Source organism: Diplotaxodon limnothrissa, linkage group LG15, assembly GCF_057381915.1.
Source record: "Diplotaxodon limnothrissa isolate DT_005_m linkage group LG15, D_limnothrissa_male_GT1.1, whole genome shotgun sequence".
NCBI lineage: Eukaryota > Metazoa > Chordata > Actinopteri > Cichliformes > Cichlidae > Diplotaxodon > Diplotaxodon limnothrissa.
The window spans coordinates 35,696,243-35,722,721 of NC_140610.1; the positions used below are offsets into that span (position 1 = coordinate 35,696,243).

Consider the following 26,479-nt stretch of genomic DNA (forward strand, 5'->3'; position numbering starts at 1 on the left):
ATAGACAATTTATGGGGCATTGCCAAGAGAAAGATGAGAGACATGAGACTGAACAATACATAAGAGCTGAAGGCTGCTATTGAAGCATCCTGGTCTCCCATAACACCTCAGCAGTGCCACAGGCTGATAGCATGCATGCCATGCTGCATCGAGGCAGTAATTCATGCAAAAGGGGCCCAAACCAAGTACTGAGTACATATGTATGATTATACTTTTTAGAGGTCCAAAATTTCTCTCTTTAAAATCCTTGTTTTATTGATTTCATGTAATATTCAAATTTTCCGAGATTTTGAAATTGGGGTTTTCATAAGCTGTAATGATCAACAAAATCATAAAAAGTAAAGGCTTTTAATATCTTGCTTTACATGTAATTAGTCTCTGGCATATATTAGTTTGACCTTTTAAGTTGAATTAGTGAAATAAATGAACTTTTGCATGATATTCTAATTTTTTTGAGTTTCACTTGTATAAAGTAAATACTGAGTCTGTACAATTCTAATAAGCTTGGAAGTCAGTATTTGGTATGATCACCTTTATCCTTCAACACAGCCTGAAATGAACACCATCCACACAGATACAGCAGCCAGGGAAGAAGAAGAATATCATATGAAAAAGGCCCGGAGTAAATGTGGTTATCCTAGCTGGAATTTTGTCAAAGCTGGGAAGACACCTAAAAAAGGCTCAAGGAGAGCAGGACAACTGTTGCCTAAGCAGAAACCTCTACTGGTCCCTTATGTGTCAGCAGTATCGGAACAGCTGAGATACATTTACTCTAAACACCACGTCTGCGTGACTTTAAAACCCAAAAACACGCTGCACCAAAAATTAGTTCACCCAAAGATCTGGTCCACTGACACAAACAGAGTAATATAGTGTACGCTGTTAAGTGCCAGGAGGATTGCCATGATTTATACATTGTAGAGACCAAACAACCTCTGGCTAAGTAGATGCCACAACACAGAAGAGCTAACTCGTCAGGCCAGGACTCTGCAGTCTATTTACACCTACAGGCCGGTGGACACTCTTTCAATGATGAAGATGTACACATCCTGGACAGGGAGGAATGCTGGTTTGAGCGTTTGGAGTCAAGGAGGCTATTTACATGAAAAGGGAAAGAGGAGGAGCCGTAGGGATACATCTTTCACCATCTTGCAATGCTGTGATTGGAGACATTCTCCAAATCTATGTGACTCGTATTCATGGCCATTGATCAGTGGTCATTACAATTTGCATGTTAATGATCAGGAAACTGACCTCATAGCCTGGTTGCGGGGGTGGGGTCTATCCCAGCCATTCTATTGTATCTCTTGCTTCGTGTTTAAGGTCACTGTCTGCTGGAAGGTGAGTCTCCTTCCCAGTCTCAAGTCCTTTGCAGCCTCCAACAGGTTTTCTTCCAGGACCTTCCAGGATTTTCTTCCAGGTTCTTCCAGCTCCATCCATCTTCCCATCAACTCTGACCAGCTTCACTGTCCCTGCTGAAGAAAAGCATCCCCACAGCATGATGCTGCAACCACCATGTTTCACAGTGGGGATGGTGTGTTCAGGGTGATGAGCAGGCAGTGTTACTTTTGCTCCTCACGTAGCGCTTTGTATTTAGGCCCAACTTTAGTCTTATCTGACCAGAGCACCTTCTTCCACACAGTTGCTGTGTCCCCTTCATGTCTCCTGGCAAACTGCAAAAGGCACTTTTTATGTATTTCTGTCAACAATGGCTTTTTTCTTGTCGCTCTTCTTTATAGGCCAGATTTGTGGAGTACACGACTTACAGATTCTCCCCACATGAGTTGTGGATTTTTCCAGCTCCTCCAGAGTGACCGTGGGCCTCTTAGAAACTCCTCTGACCAGTGCTTTCCTTGCTCAACCTAACCCTACAACTTTTATCTACATCCATGTCTCCTTTTTGTACCACATAACAATTATGTGCTACTTTGTGTTGGTCAGTCACTGACAATCTCAATCGAAAACATTGAAGTTTGTGGCTGTAAGGTGACAAAATGTTTAAAAGTTGAAGGGGTATGAATTTTTTTCAATGCACTGTAAACAACCATAAAACATAAATATGTTATTGTATTAACATTTTTAAAAACACTATTGATTTACTCACAATGAATCATAAAATAACCAGATAATCTAAGTCAGACAGTCTCCTAAAGCTGAACAGATATTTTTTTTCAGAGGGGGTTAATTTTCAATAAGTGACTGAAAATGTGTAACTATGGCAGAAATAATACATTTTAGGTCACATGTGTGTTACAACTACTTCATTGACTATATCAGAGGAAACATTTTCCAATGTACTTTAATCTTTTAGCAGATACACAACAAATAATCAATACAGGATACTTGATATATGTAAGAAAAAATACAATTTTGTCTCTGAGTGCTGGTCAATAGTAAAAATATACTTGATAAAAAAAAAGAAAGCAGAAAAAAAAGAAGAAATGTGTACATAATCCTTCGACATAAAGGGTAAATCAACAAAGTTTCACACTATATGATTGTCAAATTCAACAATGCATTTCTGAATTTTCTAAATAACTCTTAGTAACTTTTTTAGATTGACAAAATGCAACACATGAGCAGGTGGCTCATATCGAAGAAATAATGCACTTGTTTTATCTGCCTTGCTGTGTATCATTGTTTTTGTTGAGCCTCAGTGTTATTTTTAAATTTTCAAATCCAAGTATTAGAGAAAACAGATAAAATGTAAAATATTGACTTTTTATATTGATGCAAACAAAAAGTATTTGACACTGTTAGTAAAATGTAAAAATAAAACTATCAATCTTTAATTTCTTTACTAGTTTATGTTTAAATCATAATTTGTTCTTTAGCTGTAAAATAAATGCAAGAATAATGCTAAAACAAACCATAAAAACAGTGAATCATCATCAATTTTCTCAGTAAAGGAATGAAAAATTAAAAAAAATAATACAAACATAGAAGAGTAAAACCTGTTGGTTTATAAAGACAAAAAATAAAAATGATAAACTCATCCAGTTTATCTCCTTACATACTTCATGTTTGATGAAGTTGCTTAACACACAAAAATAAAAAAACAAAACAAAAAAACTTTCCGCCACAGATAAATAGAAATGATCTCATTACTGCAAATCAAATGTTTTGTTTAAATGAACGTATTCAAGTCACTTTTATGCAAATGAACATTTATAATTTTTTAACATGTAAGAAAAAATGGAAAATGTGCAGTTTTCGTACTAGTTTATCAATCTATCCTGTTGTTACTTCACCCTAAAAGATTTCACCTTAAAACAAAAACATAATCATGTAAAAATGATATATAAAATATATCAAAGCAGTCATACTGTATATACTCTCACAGTGAATACATGAGCAGCTCACTGAGGATGTGCTTGAGTTTATTCTGCTTTGCTGTTTCATTGTATTCACAGAGGTTAAAGGTAATTTCTAATCTTTATTATAAACGAATCAAGACAAACATCAACAAGACCATAAACAAATAAAAGAGTTCAAAAAAGTAGTATGACTTAAAGTTAAATGATAAACTAAGATCTCTGGTTCAATTCAATTCGATTTAATTCAATTTTATTTATATAGCGCCAAATCACAACAAAAGTCGCCTCGAGGCGGTTCAACACACGTCATAGAAATCTGATAACTCAAGCTATTAAATGAAAAAAAAAAAAACATAAAAAATTAGCAAATCTCAACTTTTACACAAATGCAAATAAAAACTTAGAGAATTAAAAAATATAAGAAAAATTTTATATGAATGAAAAAGTAGAAAATGCTCAGTATACCATTCCCTTGCATATTTATGAACGAACCACGCACATTTACATTGGATTACACGATTTTGCTTTTTTCTATGCGTATCAATCACCTATTGCTTTAATTTCTTATTAAATGGAGAAATATTATTCACTCCTTGCAGCATGATAATATTACTCTTCTTTTTAAAATTCAAACCATTCGCAAGAGAAGTAAAATAAAATGAAAAATAAAATATTAAAATGTAAATATAGTTTTTGGTTGTTGAATTGAATTTGTAAAATAATTCCAAAAACAAATTAACAGCACAACACGTCCTATGATTATTACATCAATAAATGCAGAAAAAATACCTTTGTTTACTTCTTTAGATAACTAATATCTCTCTATGCACTCATTCAGTTGATCACTCATTCATCAACTCCTGTTTGGCTGTGATGGTGTATTTCCAGGTCTCAATTATCTGAGACAGCTTCACCTTTTCAGAGAGGTTTTCCTCCACGTAAGTAGGGACTTCTACTTCTTTACGATCCATGTAGGCACTGACCGCCTCCTTCAGACTGTCAAAAGAAAGAATATATTCATTTAATAGATAACTTTACATTGGAGCAAATAATTTTTTACTTAGCAGGAAAACTAAAAACATATTATAATAAAGACACACTTTTGGTATAGACAAGGCCAAACGATGGGGCACTATAGTGATGTGGAATAAAATATGCATAAAAACTCAAAAGTAATTGGACAAAGACCTTTTTAAGATAGCTTTGCCTCTGTACGCCATTGCAGTTGATTTTAAATGGAAAATTTAAGACTTGATGGAAGTGCAGATTTTTTTTTAACTGTTTAGGAATTACAGTCATTTTTATACACAGTCACACATTTTCAGAGACTTAATTGAAAATTAATTAGACAAACTAACACAGTTTTAAATATAAATAATTTTAAGTTTTTAATACTTAGATGAAAATCTTTTGTTTCATTCTGACTAATCTATAACTTTATGCATATCTTTGCATCTCTGAGATCACTCTTATATATCCATATTTTGGCTACACAGGATCATCTGCAGTGACTGTGAGGCTTAGGATGCAAATCGTTCTTCACACCTGCTAAATCAGGGCCAAAAACAACCATGGCATTACCAAACAAAAATTTGGTACTATACAACAGGTTTACCTCCATGATGGATTGTAGTCCTCAGTTGCCCGTAGGCGGCCCAGGCGCAACAAGAGGAACTCATGCATCTCAAGCAGCCACTGGTCCACATTTCCTCTGGACATGAATCCTTTCAGCTCAGTCTTGTTTTTCTCAGTCAGTGGCACCTGGTACTCGGCTGGATACCCCGAAAAGGGCTCCTTTTTAACAAGACATGCAGTCATGCATTTTGTATGTATATGGTAGATGGATTGGCATATATGGTTAATGGTCATACTGACCATTTAGTGATTTTTTTAGTACAAGCCACATTCATTTAATCTAACACTGAAGCTAAGCTTCAAAACTTACAATTTATCTATGCTTAGTGAAAAATAAGCATATGATGTTTAATCTGGCAATTTTGAATCTGAAAAAAAAAATACAGCAAAAATCAAACTTACTCTTTTGAGTTGCAGCATTTTTTCAGAGTTGAGAGAGGACAGGACTTGCCACAGACAAACACATTGCTGCAGTTCACATTTGCTAAAAGCCTGCAAAAAAGTGAAAACCCCTCAACAACTTATAAACAGTTTGTTCTATCTGGTTTTTGTCTTATTATTAATATTGATGTTTGACATGTGAGGATCAGAGTGAAAGAGTGTACATGTAATGACCTTCAGTATGTGATGATCAATGCTTTGGTCCATCTTTAGTATTTCCTGAAGGTAAGTGACCAGTTTCATTGTGGGATCACCACCCGTCATTGAGAGGAAACCCAGAAGCAGCTCCACAATCTTGAGCGCCTCGCACACCTCGCTGTAGGAGTCCAGCTGTCTGGACACAGTATTCTGTGCCATAGATGTCAGAACACTCTGATAGAGAAACAAAAATATTAGCGAACCTCAAAGACACAAGTTATGTAAATCCCTTTATTGCTGTGTGCATGCACATGTACATAAATATCAAATGTAAAGCTTGAGTAGTACTTTTAAGTCAAATACAGCTGGATGAATGTCAGGAGTATTGCTTTATTTGCTGTAACTATTAGGCCTGAAATAAATCTGTGATTTGGTGAAAAACAAGAATTTAATCTGGTATAACTGTAATAATCCATTACTATCTAAAGTCCACATATCATGTGTCAGTGCTTTTGCTGTTAACTGGTACTGTTAGTTATTGACTCAGCACAAACCAAGTGAAAATAAATTTGTTGTTTAACCTGGAAATTTTGTACCTTAAATATGTATTTTGGGTTTTACACATAGACAGCTATAATCATGTAGGGTTGTAAAGTACATCAAAGTGTAGTGATAACTTGCTAACGCAGTACTGTACCTGTGGCACTTTTCCATGAACAGTTTTGAAAATGGTTTCATAGTCTCTCTCTTGCGTGTTGACCAACGTGGGAATTCCCTTAATGAAAAACAGGGGGTTTAGTGAAGGGGTTTGGTTTAGGGATCACAAAAAAGCAGTTTTAAACAGAATGGTTTTGAGCTTGGATTTCAAAAGTGGTGAATCAATATAAACACATAGATATTACTGCAAAATAAGTATGACCACACAGAACAGATACAATATGAGAACTCAAATGATGAAGTTAACCAGCACAATAAATAAAATCTCTGTAGTGAAGTGGTCTACACATTTGATTACACTATTTGTTTGTTTAACAATGTGCTGCACAGAGGTCTTTACACCCACATCTACATGCTGTAGCAATTCCTGTGATAAAAATTTGGAATAAACAATAATAGCTTAGTCTTGCTTGTGTTTGTATTGTTTTTAGTTCAGCTTCAGCTTGCTCCCTGCCATCTGTTATGACAGAAGTTTAACAGAAAGTGAACTTCCTTCTCATTTGTGCTTTTTAGATTTCAGTATGTTGAATCATGCAAAAAATAAAAACAAATAAATATACACTAAGGGTGTTGCATGACCACCTTCAAAGATTCATTCTGAGCTTGAAAGATCCCTGAAGGTAATGCACAATCCAGTCAACACCAGATCGTACAGTAGTTAGGAATTTGGGTCATTTAAGGTGTGGGACACATGTTTTAACCAAACCAGGCTGTGGGGACTCACTGCGCGGGTAATGAGAGGTTTTCCCTGCAGAAAGCGGGTGAGGATCTGCTGTTGGATCCTGGGCAGGTCATACTCAGATATTGTCTCGTGGCCACGTTCCAAGCTGTACTGGCAGTTGGACAAAACCAGAGGAAACAGGTCCTTCTCCACATCATAGCTGATCACATGCTGCTCCATTAGCTCCAACAGACTCACTGTGTAGTCACTGCAGACATCACAATGTAGATATGAACTTTAATCTTCCAACATTTCTTTTCCAAATAATTTTGAATAAATGTTGGTCTAGAATGAAGAAAAATGTTTGTTGAGCAAAACTTAACTGTATTATATTTACAATATATAATATATCAATAGCATCGACTCAGTAATTGGTTATGTGGCTCTGTGTTTCTATGTCAAGCTCCAAGGCGAAAGGAAGGATTTTTAATACTAACACCTGTGAATGATACTCATTTGACTCACCTAACTTAAGACTATTGACGTTTCACTTGAACTTCAGGTAGAAAATAGATAGGTAGAAATAAAATGCAGAATAAATGGTACAACAGGTACAGAATAAAGTACCTGTTGTCCTCTCGTGTGTGATGGTCCACTGCATTCACCAACTCATTGTGGAGAGTCACCAGATAGCTGACCAGCCCTGTGGCACACAGGCCTGGACCCTGCCGACGGGGCAGGAGGTACCTGAGGTCACTGTCCAGGTCCAAATCCCTGCTGCAAAATTCTTCTGGAATTTTTATTTCATCTATAGTTTTGAAAGGACAGATAAATAATTCCTTATTTGTAATACAGCTTTTTCCATTACTTTGACTTATGTGGTATATACACAAAAACATCAATTATTGTACTCGACTGTAGCAGACAAAATGATGACTATTGTCATGTAGAGTACACTGTAAATGTATGTTCTCACAGGGCAACTGAAATCAATCAAGAACTGCACTGTTCTTTTAAGTTAAATTGAAGACACGTTATTCATTTATTTATCTTTTTAATTTCAACACAATGCACAGAACAAAATAGTTTAAGGAGAGACAAGAAAATATGTAATAACATAAACAGATTGAATGTGAAGGTGAGACAAAGAGCAGGTTAGTGCTTTACTTACTGCCGGTCACAGAGACTCTTAGCTCATTCCATGTTTTCAGGAAGGTCTCAATGTGTTTTTGATACCATGGGCTCATGTCTGGAACAAATAATTTAGAAACAGTGACTAAAAACTTAAAAAAAAGACAAAAGGCAAAGAAACAGTGACTACATTTTTATGACATGAAATGAAAAAGAGAGAAAAAAATATGTCAGTTGTCCCTGCAGCAAATATTAACTTTGGTGATAGATTTTGTTTTTGATTTCCAAATGAATACAAATTAGTACAACAGTCAATTGTTCAAGTTTAAGTCCATCTAATCTCTGTACCTGTTTGCTGATCAATAAATTCTCTGATGGAACCCGCGATCTCTTCAGTTGCATTCTGGTACTTTCTCACCAAACGTTTCTGCAGCATTAGGATTTCTGGGAGGAATTTGATATGTCGAAATTCTCTTTCCTGTAAAAAGAAGTTTAGATAAATGGCTATCACATCTTTGGTCATTTCTAATTCTGTTACTGAGAATATTGACCCACTTATTGAAACTTTAAAGAGTAATTTATTATGATTTTATATATAGAATGTCAGGATAATACATGTTGCAAAGTAATACTGTAGTTTAATCAAATCTATAGATTTCACAGGTTTGGCTAATCTGTAATTCCAAATTAGCAGCAGGCACAAATGATTGCATGTCTTTATATGCCAATTTGGGCTTGTAGTCTGAAGTCAAGCTACATGTCAGCCCTGTGATTGGATTGTGAACTGCCCAGAACTGACCCCACCTTTCTATCAGTGTTAGATACTGGTGACCCTCTATAAGTAAAACTTTTAGTGCACACAGGAAATAATAGTAATAATCAATAATATTTCTAAAATAGTTTTAGAAACAACATTATTATGAATAATGGGATTCAAATTGGAAAAAAGAAATCAAAGCAGTGAAAGAGCTCAACTACAGAAAAATCAAAAGTCATAATATATAAGGACAAATTTGACATTTAGTCTAAATGTAGCCCTGGCTATATAAATAGTTCATTTATTTTGATGGTTGAATGTAAATGTTATGTGTGTTTAAGAATGAATACAAATGTGTGTTAATTAGATGCACAGCGTTCTTATTTGCATTTTGAGGTGTATGTCATTATTTTCTGTAATGGTATTGGTATGTACTACAGTTCCGGGCCAATCCTGAAGTAGTCTCAGGTAGAGTGGGTTGGAGTAAGTGGGAAGCCGTGTTCACTCCGCGGAAAGAGAGAGGAGAGATGAGGAACAGTGTCATGTGGACGCAGAGTTCATGGGAAGGTGACAAACTTTTATTTTCAGGTTGACGATCAGTGTGAAAGCTGTAGTACCCTACTGTGAGGTAAATATGAATCTGTGAGTTGTGTTTGAAACTCATATATTTACTCATATATTTAGCAAATGGTAATATTGCAGTATGTAATAGTATGTAAATCAGCATTTAGCTGGGTTATTTGATTTGGTAGGAGGAGACAGAGCTCTTGCTGGCATGCCAGAGAGGTCCCTTTTGTTGTGCTTATGTATTAACGTGGGAACACGTGGATACGGTAACTGCGAGTGCTGCTGCCGCGCCCTGCTAGTGGCCTTGACCCAGTTTCCCCCGCTATCCCCTTGAACTGCCTGGAGGTGTGAGTACTATTGTTTGCACGTGCTTTTTATTTTACTGCTTGGCAACAAGTGAAGCGGCCAAGTTGTTTTAGGTCCCAATGCACCCGAGCCACGACTCAGGCCTGCAATGAGGTGTTTGTTAACACAGAAAGACTGTTGCAGTTAAGGAGTGTGTGTGGGCCCACCATATTATTTAATCATTTGGTTACAGTTGATATTAGATACCTAACCATTGCTCGACAACTTTATTAATGTTACTTATTTTCTTTTGTTTTTTAGAAGTATTTTATAATTGACCTGCTTGTGTCTGGTTTATTTCCATATAGTCTATTTTATTGCACAATTCATGTCACAAACATCAAAATGGGAGTATCAGTAGTAAAGACCCCTCTCAATAGAACGTGGGGCGGGTGTTACATAAAGGTTGCACAAAAGGAAAATTTCAGGATTGTTTGAAATGCACAAGAGCAGTGAATTCCAAATAATTTTGTGAAAGCGTTACATCTGTGAGACACACACCTTCTGCAGGAACCTCCAGAGCAGGGGGAGCTCCTCCTTTTGATCATTAGTCTCCATAATGTGTGTGAGGCTGAGCAGCGACAGCCTCTCCCTGCAGCTCCACACTGCTGAGCTGTCGACCTCAGAGCCCTGTTGCAGTGAGGTGAGGAAGCAAAAGTCCTCACCGTGGATCGTCCTTATGATGAAGTTGGAAGATACACGGGAGTCATTTCTAATGGTTCCCTTTGCCTCTTGTAGGAGTTGGTCAAGATCCTGGACACAAAATATTGGCAAAGGCAGTTATGTACAAATAAGACTGAAAAAATATCAGTTATAAAATGAAAAAAGTCAAAACATGTAAATAGTGATTTTAAAGAATTACCTTCAACTTTGGTGTCATAATATCTGTAGCCACAGTAGTCTCCCAGGTGTTTCTGGATTCTTTGGATGTAAGGTGAGGGTCAATAGTAGCTAAAAAAAAACATTTACATAGCCATTGGTTAAACAGTCAAATACCAGTTTCCATATTTGTTGACATTTAATCCTCACGAACAATTCCTGTCTATGGAGGTCTGCTTTATTCAAATTATTATTAAGTTTCTTTTCACAGTCTTTTGTCCTGCCATGTATGTCCTTTAACAAATGGCTTCCTTACAGTTACTGGCATGTGGTAGTTCTTGAAGTGATCTGAGCACCAAGTGAACAGATGTTACAGTGTCGTCAGCTCCTTTTCCCAGTGCCTGTGACAGCTGTTCAAGATCCTTTATTATGTGCAGCCTGAGAAACAAACTGACATCCTCCACAGGTGGCTGGATTATCTGTTGGACAACCTGAAAAAAAAAACAGTGGATAATAGCATCATACTACATGCAAGACAGCAACATCGTTCATTGAGTTGAACTATTTTGCAGAATATTAATCAGTGAACTACACACAACCTAAAACAATGCTAGTCTCACCAAGTCACCAAAAGCTGCTTAAATATTACAGCTACTGTACAAAATAGCTTTAGATACTTTATTTATGATGGTTAAGAGCCTCTAAATTAGAGCTCACCTGAGGTTTCTCTGAGGCTCCCAGCATCATGGCGAGATGTGTAACTAGCCGGACCAGAGTAAAGGGAGTCAGAGACATGTTTTTGGTATCTAAGGCATCTGGGTTGTTTCTCCGTTGAGGGTCTCCCAGAATGTGACCGGGACGTGTTTGATCCCTAAAACAACAGATTTGCATGAGTAAAAAGTAGAGTAGGTCTCCCCCCAGTGCAAAACAGGTGACCTTTAGAAGCGCAAGCACACATGTGAAAGTTAATATAATATTACCCTTGTGCTGCTTTTAGAAAATTTAATTTTGACAATTAGTTCACAAGGTTATACTATGCATAAAATATGTATTGTTTTTAAGAGTATACTTGAAGTACAGCCATAACAAGACAAATAAACCCACTCTAACAAAAACAGACCAAACTGCTGCCGTTCTAAAACAAACTGAACTCTGCTTCTTATATTACACACGCAGCATCTACAATCTCAAAAGAAATAATCTGTGGAAGAAAAACCAGCAAACACAGCTAACAAAGAAATTAAAGAAAAAAAAAACTGTATTGTATACAACAAACAAAAAAAGTATTCTGACTGACATTTTGTCTTTGAAGATATGTGTTACTCTTTCTTTGTGGAAAATTTGATATCACTATGTGACAGCCTCTTTTTAATACATACTGGTTGTGAATACTAACCAGTTTTTCTGCAGTATCCATGAAAAAAAATCTGAACTCATTCTTTACAGTTTTTTTTTTAAACTAAACCTTTCCAACACAATGAATACACAGAGTATGTAATGGTACTGGGTCTGTGACCCAGTGTTTTGTGTGTTTTATTTTTATTTTTTGATTATTGTTATTTTCTCAGTGTTTCCTGGTTTATTTTGAAACAGTCTTTGTGTCTTTGTCATTGTGTTTAGTGTCATTTCCCCTGTGGCGTCATTATGTTTATTCTAGTTGGCTGTTTCCCCATGTGTTTCCACTTCCCCTCATCACCTCCTGTGTGCATTTAAGTCCTCTGTTTTCCTTTGTTCATTGTCAGGTCATCTGTTTATTCCACATCATAGTTCTCACAGTCTTCATAGTTTTTATAGTTAGTTTTCCAGTTTAGTTGTCATACCTGTTTTGCCTTAGCTTTTGTGTTTTCTCCTTTCATCAGCCCAAATAAAGTCTCGCTTTTGTTTAAAGATTCCTTTCTCAGTGTCTGCTTTTTGGTCCATTCTCAAAAGACATCGCCGTGACAGAGCAATTCAATGATATCAAACTACTGGTCGGAATCGTCTCGTCAGAATTTTCTGTTCACGGTGCAGTCTCATTGTTAAACTTTTTAAATGCACAAAAATGAAAACTTATAAGTTTAAAAAATTGACAATGGGAATTTAGTTTATTTTACTTCACAAAATAAAGGATAATGTTGATTTTAAAAAAAACAACCCACTAGAATAACAAATGTGCTTCTTTTAACAGATTTACCAATAAAAAACCCCAAACTTGAATGATTTCTGTCGTTCATATTTTATACAAGAGAAAGTTTTGTACAAAATCAGTTTATCTGCATTTTTGATGGTTCCCTCGTGCGAAATACCAGAATAATTTCTTTTTAATATTCCAGTATTGTTTTAATAGACAGCACAAATTATATAGCAATTTTTTTCTACAAAGTTTTACTTTATCAGTAAAGAGATTTATTTAATGCAGTATTTTGCTTTACAATTACTGACACTCACTCGTGCAATGGAACTTGTGTGAATCCAGGCAAGGCTATGTGATGTTCCCCTCCAACGTCTGCGCCACACTCCAGACATCGGCCTCTCTCCATGGGCCGGCCGCACTGCAGTGCAAGATTAAACATACAGTATAATTATAAAACATCGAGTCTGTAATAATTGTGAAGAATATATTAACTGGAACAGCAAAAAAATGGCTTACCATATCAACACAGCATGGGTGATTATTTGGACAGACTGTGAAAAAGACATAATATAGATTAATCTGTGAATTTATGGTCAGGTTTATGCAAATTACTCCTGAACCAAGTCTGCCATCTTGGTAAAACATCTGACCAATCTATATTAACTTTTATTCAATGGTCAGCAAAAATGACCAGCTAAATCTTAAAAACTAAATCTCTAGTGAATTTGCCCCATAATGAAGCTTTTTAAAAGCTTTGTGTCCCCTGGAAGTGCTATTGGTCGATTGTGGCTCAAGAGTTTGGAGTTTGCCTTGTAATCGGAAGGTTGCCGGTTCGAGCCCCGGCTTGGACAGTCTCGGTTGTTGTGTCCTTGGGCAAGACACTTCACCCGTTGCCTACTGGTGGTGGTCAGAGAGCCTGGTGGCGCCAGTGTCCGGCAGCCTCGCCTCTGTCAGTGCGTCCCAGGGTGGCTGTGGCTACAATGTAGCTTGCCATCACCAGTGTGTGAATGGGTGGATGACTGAATGTGTAAAGCGCTTTGGGGTCCTTAGGGACTAGTAAAGCGCTATACAAATACAGGCCATTAACCCTTTGGTGGAGCAGAATTCTACCAAAGATTTCAATTCAGGGTTGTTTTGGGTGCCATATCTCTTTTTCATAATGTCTTTCAAATCATTTAAGGTTTAGCATGATGACTGAAATATAGGTCATCCAAATATTTCCTGGTGAGGAGAGGAAATCCTCTCCTCAATTTGAAAGGTTGTCAAATTGTCAGAATACCCAGTTACAAGAACAGATCATTAAAAATGAATTTACTTGCATATATGAAAGGAATAATACTTACCATACCAAGTGAGCTGGCCCTGATAGTGTGTTTCTTGTTGTTGTATGGCTGCCTGGGCAACAGCTAACATGTCATCAGGCATTGTGGGTATAAAAGCCCTCTGTAGGTTAAATTAAGTGAAAATCTAATAAATGCCATAAAGGTAACATTAATCTTATCTTGCTGAAGTTATCCATTGCAGAGAGTAAGCAGCACAGATGTATCCTTCTTCTATTTTTGAGTGTTATTGTGTTTGCTGAGTTGTATTCCTGGAGCCAGTAAAGACTAGCTTCACTTTCATCTGCTTCGTTTTAACATCTGCCTTAACTATGACATTATCTCAGAGTATCTGCAATGGGAAAAATATCTAATATGTGGGAGTTGTGATGATTTAATGGTTAATATAAAAAAAAAGATTTTAAATGTGTTGGTCACTGTCCATCCTTGAGCACTATTTTGAAATAACAATTCCCAAAACTGTTTACTTTTTGTAGATAAACCTGACTCCATATTACATAGCTCAAAGGCACATTAGCATACCACTATCTTATCCAAACCTAGTCATTTCTGGAAATAAAACTAAAATCAAGGGTTTGAAATGTGATTCCACAAACTAATGGGTAAAACCATGTGGCTAAATCAATCTTTTATATACAATCACACTGTTTACCTGCATATTTTCAGGTGACAGGCCAATGTTTTTCAGTGGCATCAGCAGAGGGTGACTCCCTGTGAGCAGCACAGCTGCTAGATGGATGATCAGCTCGATAACAGTGTTTTCCTCAATGGTATTACCAGGTTGGATGGTAAGAGCTCCCAGTCTGTTATAAATCAATGCTGACGCAAAGTTTCTTACTTCTCTTTGGGGCAGGTATCTTGAGCCGTTAATGAGGTCATCAAATCCATTACATTGCTGTTGGGGATACAGAAAACATCTAAGAGAAGCAACACACTTTTTTTTTTTTTTTACTGTGTAACAGTATTAATAATAATAAATGTCTCTCTGTGCAAAATGGGTTTAAAAACATAAACAACTGTGGGATACTGTTTGTCCATGATTTGAACTGGGGAACAAATTGTGGCAGGGTAAGCCTGATATCCTGATATTTGTATCCCACTGTATTTTTTTATATATATATAAAGAGCTAATATCACCAAAATTTCATTATAAGAAGTGTTTGTGAACTAAAAATCAATAATTTGGGATGCTGTTTGTCCGTGATTTGGACAGCCCAGTGTGTGGTCCTGACGCAGGGGAAACAAATTCTGTTGGGGAGACCTACCTTGGCACCGCTGTTGTGCAGGCGAAGCCAAAGACAAGATATGTTTCATCATATTTTCTATTCTTTGGTTTTGAAGGAAGTTGGTTTGTAAGCAAATTTGGCGATGCTTCATTCTCTGCTTTGCATTTGTGTGGGAGCCCCGTCAAAAATCCGTCCATATGCTAGTAGTGTGCGAGCATCCTTTTTTTTTAAATTCTTACTGCGCCCCCACTTTGGCAACCTCTGCCTTAATACATTAGCAAAGCAATCTGTGATATAATAGTCTAACTAGCTGTAGATATTGACAGTTAACCATGTCATACACAGATCAAGCCCTCTAATTTAGCATTTTTTAAATTAATATTTTAATACGCTTTATGATAAATCAAGATGTAGGCCAGTGTTTTAGCTTGATACCACTGTTTATCCGATGGCATGCCATATCTGGCTCGATTGTGGTTTGGGTTAAGTGGCCCAGGCTCATAGAAAACAGGTCTGGCCCGGATCTGGCATCAAGCTGGCACTTCTGACTGACTGGTGTCATGGCAGAGTGTATGTTACGGTCCTAGCTGGGCCTCCTGAAACTGCCCTTGTGTGGGTGTGGTGTTTTCTCTCTGCCTCTTCCTCTCTTGCTCCACCCCTCTGTCTCTCTCTTGCTCTTCTCTCTCCCCAGGTCACAGCTGCTGCTCCATGGCCTCATTTACCACCTGGGCCCAGTCAGCAATCACCTGCCTGAGGTTATATAAGCTGGGGTTGAACTGGATGTATGAGGGTGGTTTTCTCTGGTGTCTCCGCTTTGTGGTCTAGATGTGTGATTGTCCTGCCTGTGGTGTGGAGTTGTGGAAGGAGTGTGCAGTGTAGCTGCTACATGTGAGTAGTGTGGGCTTGTGGGCCTCGGCAGCAGTAAAGTTAGCTGCTGCTAGTGACAGGGTGAGCTTGTGGGCCCCTGGAAGTGCCTCCTTGTGGTGTGGAGTTTGTTTGGTTGTTGTGTTCTTTGTTGTTGCAACCTTTTTCTTTTTCTAGTGTTATTGGTAAAACGGTGTTGCCGGCTCTTTATGTTAAGATTATCTATAATTAAAAACTATTTTATTTACTAAACACCTCTGTCTGTTCTCCTTTCATTCTGTTATGGACTCATTTGTTACCAGTCCCCATACACACCCCTAGACCTTCATTGTGGGGAGGTAACAGTGCATGTCAACCAGATGTGGGCCAGGTCTGGCAATGATGGTACTTTTTATGTTCCTATTTTAGTTAGAAGACACAAATGCCATGTTGCAATACTATACTGCTATGGTAGCCAATGTTTCAAATGCAGGTTTGTGAGTGTACACTTTATCCAAAACCTAGTGAGGGTTTACTCATGTTTACCAATGGGATTTGGGATTTTATTCATGAGTGATGTTAAGGTGGAGTGCAACTTGGACCGGCAGATTGGTGTAGCCTCAGCAGTAATGCACTGTACCAGACTGTTATAGAGAAGAGAGAACCAAGATGTAATTTATCAGTTATCTGCATTCCAGCACTCACCTACGGTCATGAAATCTTGGGAGTGACCAAAAGAACAGGGTCACGAGTACAAATGACCAGTGATGGGAATAACGGCGTTATATGTAACGGTGGAGCTAAGGGGGCAAAACAATCACATGAGTGCTGCTGTTTGGCTGAGGAAGAATAAAGTAGTCCTAGTAAACCAATCACATGATCACTTCAAGATGACAAAGCAACAAGGTGATATATACCAGTTTTTAAATTGTGTTGATAGGCCACGTAAAACCAGAGTCATGATAAACAATATATAAGAGTTGTTTTCTTGAATACTTTCATCACGTTTACTGTGTAAGGGCAGTGCTAGCAAGCACTCTCTACATATGACCAAAAAATAAAACAAAAAACAGCCCTTTCGTGTTGGTGGAAAAATGTACAATGTCAACCAATCAAAAAATGATATGGCAACATGACATTTGGTTGTTTAGCAAGAGGGGGAAGTTTTAGGAGTGACGGTGAGAAAGAGAGAGACAGAAAGAAAGAGAGCGGAAATGAGAGAGAGCGAGTTTTGAGATGTGAGACATTTGTGACGTTTAGCGTGTTTGGAGTGTGTAGTTAATGTGTTGTCTTGTGTAGTGTAGTGGATAATTTTGTGTTGTGGGTCAGAACAATGAGGCGACTGCTGAATGTTACAGGTGCTGCCAAAAAGTCACCAAAGGCAGATTACAGTGTAAACGATGTCTCCAGGTAGAAAACAGGAGTGATACACCTGCTGCTGTCAGACCTGCAGGTATCAGGCTGTGATGTTCTCCTTTATAGTGGACAGAAATTATTTTTTGGAGTGGCACAAATAATTTGTGTGGCATCTTATTGAATTCAGAACACCTGATTGTTATGTAAATAGTTTGAAATGGTTAGTTAAAAAAGGGTAAAAGGTAAATGGCTGTAAATAACTTTGTTGTTTGCAAAACTTGTGCATATGATTTTAAAATTTACAATTTATATTTGCATTTAAAGTTATGAAAAACATGTTTGTGGTTGTTACAGTAAAAACTATAACTTTTTCTACTCTGATTTTTACGTTTTTGTCTGATTTTAGATCAGTTTTGCTAATATAGCATGTCAAAATGAAAACATAACTGTAAATTCAGACACATGAGGTTGTGCTGAAAAGGATGATACCAAACAAGGCAAATTAAATAGTTTTTAAAGGTGAAATGTAGAAGGGAAAATCTAAAGTAGTCAAAAATATGCCAATTATATCCTGGACCCCAGAGGGTTAAACATTTTTTTTTTAAAGTAACGCAATAGTTACTTTTCCTAGTAATTAATTACTGTTAGAATCTTGTAACTCACTTACTAACTCAGTTACTTTTTTGAATAAGTAACTAGTGAGTATAATTGCCCAACTTGCCCAACACTGCAAATGACTAAATTACTTTCCTCTGCAAGGTGGCTGGACTCAGATTTAGAGCTAGGATTAGGAATTAAGACATTGGGATAGAGCGTAGAGTAGAGCTGTTTCTTAAAATTATTAATTATTGGATATTATTATTATCCAGATTCTAATTTTGCCACTGTTCATACCTTGGGAGTAGGATGAAGACCCCTGTTTTCAGATCTGTACAGAGTTGTGACCTCTCGGAAAAGAGCCAGCAGGAGGAACACTGTCCGATTCCTTCGTGTAGCCATACATTTCTAGTGTATTTCAAATAAAAACAATAATAAAAATCACAAGTATAAATAAAGATAAAAGTAAAAATGGGCATATAGAGTACAGCACTATGGTGAGTACAATAACTATACAACTAAGCATTTACGGTCTTAGCAGTGATACTGTACAACATCACTTGCAGTGCTCTATGAATAATGAGAAATGTTTCAATAAACTACCCACCCACGGTTTCATCAAAACAATATAACAGTAATAGGTAGATGAAACATGAAGGAGTGTCCGTAATATATTTATTACAGGACAGAAATACCTCACAGACTTCTTCTATCTGCTCGATGTTGCCGTCTACTAGTGCCTTGGCAACTGCATCTCTCACAGCCTTGTACTCCTCTCCATACACAAGATACTGGTCCATCAGGCCTCCATCTTCATTCTTTTGACACTGTGAATGAAATTACAAAGCAAATGTGTTTAAGTACATAAATTAGACCTGAGTTATTCTGGTGACTATGAATTAGTTAGATAACTGGCATAAGTTGTACACCATGGTTTGTTTCAGTGTTTGTAAATAAAAAGCTACAATCAAAAGGGTTGATGTACAATCTTTAATACACTCAACAAAAATATAAACGCAACACCTTTGTTACTGCTCCCATTCCCCATGGGATGGACGTAGAGACCTAAAATTCATTCCAGATACACAATATAACCATCCCTCCCAAACAGTGGTCACAAATCAGTCCAAATGTGTGGTAGTGGGCACATCTGCTATATTGAGATAATCCATCCCACCTCACAGGTGTGCCACATCAGGATGCTGATCTGACATCATGAGTAGTGCACAGGTGTACCTCAGACTGCCCACAACAAAAGGCCACCCTGGAATGTGCAGTTTTTTGCGCTATTGGGGGTCTGGGGACCCAGAACCGGTCAGTATCTGGTGTGACCACCATTTGCCTCATGCAGTGCAACACATCGTCGCATGGAGTCTATCAGATTGTCAATTGTGGCCTGTGGAATGTTGGTCCACTCCACTTCAATGGCTGTGCGAGGTTGTTGGATATTCGTGGGAACTGGTACACGCTGTCGTATACGCCGGTCAAGCACATCCCGAACATGCTCAATGGGTGACATGTCCGGTGAGTATGCTGGCCATGCAAGAACTGGGACATTCTCAGCTGCCATCTGCCCTGAACAATGTGAACCATGATTCATCCGTGAAGCGCACACCTCTCCAACGTGCCAGACGCCATCGAATGTGAGCATTTGCCCACACAAGTCTGTTACGGCGACGAGCTGGAGTCAGGTCAAGACCCCGATGAGGACGACGGGCATGCAGTTGAGCGTCCCTGAGACGGTTTCTGACAGTTTGTGCAGAAATTGTTTGGTTGTGCAAACCAATTGTTCCAGCAGCTGTCTGGGTGGCTGGTCTCAGACGATCTTGGAGGTGAACCTGCTGGATGTGGAGGTCCTGGGCTGGTGTGGTTACACGAGGTCTGCGGTTGTGAGGCCGGTTGGATGTGCTGCCATATTCTCTGAAACGCCTGTGGAGACGGCTTATGGTTGAGAAATGAACATTCAATGCACGGGCGACAGATCTGGTTGACATTCCTGCTGTCAGCATGCTAATTGCACGCTCCCTCATTGCTTGTGGCATCTGTGGCATTTTGCTGTGAGACAAAACTGCACATTCCAGGGTGGCCTTTTGTTGTGGGCAGTCTGAGGTACACCTGTGCACTACTCATGATGTCAGATCAGCATCCTGATGTGGCACACCTGTGAGGTGGGATGGATTATCTCAATATGGCAGATGTGCCCACTACCACACATTTGGACTGATTTGTGACCACTGTTTGGGAGGGATGGTTATATTGTGTATCTGGAATGAATTTTAGGTCTCTACGTCCATCCCATGGGGAATGGGAGCAGTAACAAAGGTGTTGCGTTTATATTTTTGTTGAGTGTATGTTCTGTGTGTGTGTGTGTGTGTGTGGGGGGGGGGGAGTGTTCGCCCAGGGCGCCAAACAGGCTAGGGCCGCCACTGCCTGTGGTGGTCTGGTTGAGCATTTGTAGCCTCGCTACCAAACGGGCATCTCATCTCCGAGAAAGTTATACCAGAGAGAAGTAAAGCAAGTGTGTAAGTTCATCTCTGAATGTTTGTAAAGCATTCCCGCGTTAAACTTAACAACCGATATATGGAGCGACTGCCTCTTCTCTCTCCCTCCCTCTCCTGCTGCTACTTCAATTGAAACTGCTTAATGATCAGCTGATTGGCTTTTCTGTCGCGAGTCCGTCTCTCTTGTTTGTTTATCGCCCACTTCGCCTGAAAGAGGAAACCAGCGGCTGAACAACAGCAGCACGTTTAAGCTTGATAATCTGTTGTTAGAATTTATTTAATATTACTTTCAACACCAGGATCTTTTTCTATGCAGCTGATAGCTGGTAACTGTGCAGGGGCGGATCTAGCAAAGTTTAGCCAGGGGGGCCGATAGGGCATTAACAGGAAAAAGGGGGCACAAAGACATACTTTTCTTTCTTATTCTCATTTAAAATGTGTAGCTTTTAATAAATAATTATCTGAATCTTATACCCAAAGTTTTAATTTGATATAAAATGTATAGAAGTCCATTACTGTATATAGTAACTATTAAGTCTAATATACCCTAGTAAGCTGTAGTACTTTTTCCTTTGGGAAGGTACCATCTGTGCAGTCTGTAATTCAGTTGAAGAAAGATGTTGAATCTATTTAATTATTCTTGAAAAATAATTTATTTCTGTGCATTTCTTTTCACACTGCATCAAATTAAAGTTGATTACGTCGATTAAGCATTATGAGGTGGGGGGTGGTTCCCTATTTTTTTTTTTTTGCTGGGAGTTTATAACCCTATTAGTTAAGTTGCTTACTCTTTAAAATACCAGAATAGGGAGGATGGAGTAGGTTTATGTTTGTTAGATTGATCAGTATTGCTGAACCATGAAATATTTTGGGTGTAGTGTATTTTTTGCATACAGGTGTAACAGAATAGCTTTAGTGTTTTTTTTTTTTTAAAACTTGAGTATGAACTTATACAAAAGGCAGCAAGATATTTAAAAAACAACAACAGTTTTATTGATTAAAAAACACACTATATCGGATTCATTACGGTATCGGCCGATATCCAAATTTATAATATCGGTATTGGTATCGGACATAAAAAAGTGGTATCGTGCCATCTCTAACCTTGACCTCCCGGTCTGCTATCAAGCTGGTGTGTAACAAACGTCTCAGAAAATGTCAGAGCACTTTTGCAAATATGTGATGTTTTGATAAATCAAGCAGATATTTGAAGTTTACAGAGCTACATTCTCTCCTGAAAATAACTTAAAAGTTTATTTTGTGATGCAGAAAGAGTAGTATTTAAAAGTTTTTAGTGTTTGAGTTTTGGATGAAACGCATTCTGGGATATTTGGCTGTACCAAGTCCACACAAGTCATAACCAATGCATGCTCGATAAAACGGAAGGAGCGAGAGCACATCTGGAAATTTTTATCGTTCTCAGCTTGATGCGTACTTTGAATTGGAACAGTACTTGGTCTCCGACAGATGACATATCACAAGTTCACGAGAACGGAGGAACACACAAGTACACATATTGAGACACAGCCCCGCCATTACTCCAATGACTGTCCTTTAGTATTTTTCCATCCCCCTCCCAACAACAACCCAGTATAAACGTTTCTACCTCTTATCATTCACCTGATACTACGGCTTACACTTCTGTCTAAAATGTTGTATGGTCTTTACCTTATATAATAAAGTGCTATGAAATAACTTTTGATGTAATTTCATACTCTGGAGAAAAGTACATGAATTTATTTTTTGACTCATATTTTTGCCAGTAAAATAACTCATGACTGTTGAAGTACCTGCTGATGTATCTCTTCAGGGAAAAGCCAGAAGAACTCAGGTTGTTTCACCATTGTTTGAACGTACTCAACACCCTGTGATTCGCTGAGCTTGCGGATGAGGTAAACACGGTACCAGTTATTCCCACTGTCCTCACAGAGCTTTATCACCATGTTTAGAAAATCTTCTGCTCCATCTGGGACATGGTTGCCTGCAACAATGACAGACTGGTTGTTTTAGTTCCTAAGCACTGGAAACTATAGTAGCGCAATGCAGTAGTGAAGTTATATCTCACCTGACAGTCTATCACTGATGAGCTGGGAAGCCATGATGAGGGTCACACGCAGTCGGGCAATATGCTGGAGGTGTTGAATAGAGACTGTTGCTGGAGCAGAAGTGACTTCAGCCAAAAAGGACTGCAGGAACTGTGTTTCATTAATGAAACACTGTAACTCTGCAGCTTTGTTGCCCTCCTGAGGCATTTTCTCCCAGATGGAGTCCTGCAAATATCACCAGTTAACTGTCACTTCATCTGACGTCTATCAGCAACAAGCAAAAAAACCAAGGACTTTGTCATACTGCTGGTATTCAAACTGTGCCCTGTTCAGATATAGCTGGATAACTACATATGTTTGAGAATACATAAACAACTCCTGTATACTGAAACTACTTTTACATTTACATTAAATCCAGCACAGAGGACTCCTCCTTCTGCTGATCACTAGTTTAAGTTTCATTCCAGAAGGAGAATATTTACATTATGTTAGTGGGTTTCACGTTCATGTTCACAACTATAAGTAAAAAAAAGACCAAACAGTAGAAAACAGAATTTCAGATGTCCTTTTAGAGACTTTTGTTTTTGGAGAATAATACATGCTCCCTAAAAGGTTGTGGTTATTCTTTAGTTACCACTTGCTTTAGAAAAATAAAATAAAAAGTCTTTATAAATCCTTTTTTATTCCTAAAAAGGAGAAACCTTCTTCTCATCAGTTTATTTGTGTAATGTAACACTATTAAATGCAATTTCCAAAGGTTTTCTTTCTAGTTTTACCTCCAAACAGTTGATGTATAAGGCATAGAGCTCTGTTTTATCCACATCATCAACAAATCTGCTTTCTTCAACAGATGACAAATGCTGCTGCAAATATTTCATGACCTCTTCAAAGCTGAAACACAGTTAGGTCAATCATAGGGGGTAAGGTAAACAAGTTCAAGTCTTTTCACACATTTTATCACTAAACATGCAAAATTCCCAATGCTGAGAAACTTTTCAACACTGCTCAAAACATTGAAACATCTATGTTAATTCAGACTAAGAGTAATTGTACAGTGACATATTTACAGTAGGATGCCTACCTGAATTTCAGTAGCAGTTTGAGAATTACAGATCGCACAACTGGGTTTTTATCTGGAGACTCGTCAAAAGGTGATAAAGCTTTGGTGTGAATCTCTTTCTGATCTGTTTGGAAAATAATCTAAAGTTAACATTAAAAAAGACCAATAGTAATTTATTCTAGCAGATTTTGATCACTTTTTTGTAATTTTTGAAATCTGGAAGAAAATGATTTATATTATTTATGGTTGTAGTGATCACATGAGAAATTATCCCTGGATTCCAGATTCTTTAGAGAAGAAGGTGAAAAACCCCCAAAGTGGTACCTGTCTCCGTCATCAGGTAGGAAAAAAGGTGTGCGATGACACCTCCATCTGGAGGTGTATTGTCCTTGAAGCACATAGTAGAGAGCAGATCAATAAAGAAACTGTTGCAACGTTGCCTGAATCCTGCATTTTTCTTGATAGATGCTCTGGAGAGATACAAAATGTAAATTAAGCATAATGTATATGCACTATGCCAAACGTTAAGCTTTGTAACCTGATTCCCCAGAACTGATTCTCTCTCAGGATCTCAATGTGCTTACTGATACTGTGTTTTATGCACACTACAAAACAATATTTTTAATTATAAAGTGAAACTCTTGAGATTGAGACTCTCTTTTGCAAGAGTGTCCTGGGATGACATAGCATTAACTTAGCTTTTATTTTCAAGGCAGAAGAAACCTGAGCTCCCAGAGAAAACCTTCACAAGCACAGGTCAAATATGCAACCTCAACAAAGAACAACCTTACCCAGGTTTGACCCCATGACCATGTTGCTGTGAGGCAAAAGTGCTAAGCAACAAGCCACTGTACGTCTTCTATATTTGAAAATGTTGTAGAATGAATGGGTGACACATCGATTATAAGTGGCAGCCTGTAACTATATTTCATAAAGGCAAATATGGCAATCCTGCCATAACAGTTGAACCAGGGAAGGTGCAAAAGGAGCCGATCTTGTTACCCTGACGCATACAGACAGTAGTAGGTTCCACCTGTGTGATGTTTTGCATATCTACTTATTATCATTTAGGTAATTCCTTCAAATACTCTAGTAGGATAAGCCTGTAACACGTATCATGTCAGCACTCTGGATTGAACCTTTGCTGAAGCCTTAAGATTGAAAAACTTTGCAAATACTCTTTAAGTTTAAAGCTGTTTAAGGTATTTCTGAGAAGGTTGTAATATAAAGCAGCTGTATAGTTATGAATGTGAAAAACAGCCAATTCCTGTGAATGTTTACACATGCGTTATCAGCTATTTACACAAATAAACAATCTCACCTTGTGTCTTCAGAAACATGTGGCTGGAAGTCATCTGGTAATTGTTGGCGGCAGGTGGGACAGAACGCCTGTCCTGCATCAAGGCTTTCCTTGATACACGTTAAGCAGTAGATGTGATAGCATGGCAGCCCCACTGGTTCTAGAGGCTCTCTCATGCACACCCCACATTCACCTCCAAACCTTCAGGAAAATGCAACCAACATCAATCAAATTACCTTTAAATTCTTCCATATTTCATATAAATTCATTTAAAGGCCAGCTTAAAGCAAGACAAGGCTTTACCTGAAAATCTGATTAGTTGCCCCCTGTTTACAGGACTTCAGGACTTCAACTACTGCTTCAAAAGCCTGTGTAGACTTTACATCCGAGTTTGTCTCCACAGCCTTAAACATAGGTTAAAATAATAAAGAACACAGTAATTATAATCATTATATTAATTTATTTAAGACAGAAGAACAAAAAAATCTTATGCCCAACTAAGGTGCTTTGTCTCATTAAAACAGACTTCTGTGCAATATGGACAGGTTACAGACAAAAAGAGTGCCTCCATCATCTTGCGTAGGCGAAATTGCTGATGTATTGGAGAATACAGAGGTCTTTTCATTTTGTAAATTAAACCTAAATCAAACAATTTGCGCTGAATAATGATTAGTTATTTGACTAGGTGTGACTGTGACCTTTGATTTAAAACAAAACAAAACATAAACTAAAAACAAACACACACATATACACAAACACACTTACTCTACTAAGGGTTTTAATGTGGTTCAGGACCAGTGTCCTGAGCTGATTGTCTTCATTTTGGAAACCCAGCATCAAATGTTCCACAAACAACGAGAGGATGTAGATGCGCTTCCAACCATGACTGCAAAATATTACAGACCATGATCAAAGTTAGTATGTTCTTGATTATATATGTATGTATATATATATATATATATATATATATATATACTAATGATAGACTAATGATATGAGCTGTGTCATATCATCCTGGTCATTTTTATGTGATATAAAATATTTATGCTTCAAACAACAAGATAAGCTTAGGCACGACTGAGCTCCGTGCCAGCCTCTAAAGACAATTGAGTAAAAAACATGGAGCTACTTAAATGACCAATAACAAAGCAGAGTACAAAATATGGAAGACTATGAAGAAGGAGACACTAGTAGCTGTTGATGTGCCACCCAAATGTAAACAACTGACTCAACAAGCTACACTTGCTAATTATCAGGAAGAGCCAGCGGTGGATGGAAACTTATGCTGTGGTCACATAGTGGTAAAGCAGGACAAGAAGTTGGCTGAAAAGCTTGACCCAACATACAATGTCCCAAATAGAAAATAATTTTCAGTTTTATTATGTGATGATACTGTGCAGCATTGTAGAATTACACAGTTGAGTTGAGTTACAGTTAGTGTTCAACTAGTACTAGTGGTTATTACATACTTAGAATTTCCAGGAAGATATTACATAGGCTACTTTTGTGCTTACATTTGACTTATACTGGGTCATTTATACTGGCAATATATTCACACTTAAAATGAGAT

At 37.8% G+C, this 26,479-nt stretch overlaps 1 protein-coding gene across 1 annotated transcript in view; it reads right to left on the bottom strand.

Annotated features, from left to right (window-relative positions):
- Positions 1-4,111: 4,111 nt before the first annotated feature.
- Positions 4,112-26,479, bottom strand: part of LOC146617881 (E3 ubiquitin-protein ligase rnf213-alpha-like) — a 65,224-nt gene continuing 42,856 nt past the window's right edge. Inside the window, exons 41-67 of the mRNA XM_085371787.1 lie at positions 25,675-25,795; positions 25,213-25,313; positions 24,931-25,110; positions 23,934-24,079; positions 23,631-23,733; positions 23,326-23,440; positions 22,570-22,774; positions 22,295-22,485; positions 18,699-18,830; positions 18,301-18,411; positions 14,634-14,876; positions 13,985-14,084; positions 13,158-13,192; positions 12,956-13,059; positions 11,246-11,399; positions 10,845-11,019; positions 10,572-10,660; positions 10,211-10,462; positions 8,389-8,518; positions 8,081-8,158; positions 7,537-7,717; positions 6,973-7,177; positions 6,229-6,306; positions 5,568-5,765; positions 5,355-5,444; positions 4,933-5,111; positions 4,112-4,313 (exon numbers count right to left, since the gene is read on the bottom strand). Coding sequence (XP_085227913.1) covers positions 4,160-4,313; positions 4,933-5,111; positions 5,355-5,444; positions 5,568-5,765; positions 6,229-6,306; positions 6,973-7,177; positions 7,537-7,717; positions 8,081-8,158; positions 8,389-8,518; positions 10,211-10,462; positions 10,572-10,660; positions 10,845-11,019; positions 11,246-11,399; positions 12,956-13,059; positions 13,158-13,192; positions 13,985-14,084; positions 14,634-14,876; positions 18,301-18,411; positions 18,699-18,830; positions 22,295-22,485; positions 22,570-22,774; positions 23,326-23,440; positions 23,631-23,733; positions 23,934-24,079; positions 24,931-25,110; positions 25,213-25,313; positions 25,675-25,795 — 3,850 coding nt within the window. The 3' untranslated portion in view covers positions 4,112-4,159. The remainder of the gene's footprint in view (positions 4,314-4,932; positions 5,112-5,354; positions 5,445-5,567; positions 5,766-6,228; positions 6,307-6,972; positions 7,178-7,536; positions 7,718-8,080; positions 8,159-8,388; positions 8,519-10,210; positions 10,463-10,571; positions 10,661-10,844; positions 11,020-11,245; positions 11,400-12,955; positions 13,060-13,157; positions 13,193-13,984; positions 14,085-14,633; positions 14,877-18,300; positions 18,412-18,698; positions 18,831-22,294; positions 22,486-22,569; positions 22,775-23,325; positions 23,441-23,630; positions 23,734-23,933; positions 24,080-24,930; positions 25,111-25,212; positions 25,314-25,674; positions 25,796-26,479) is intronic.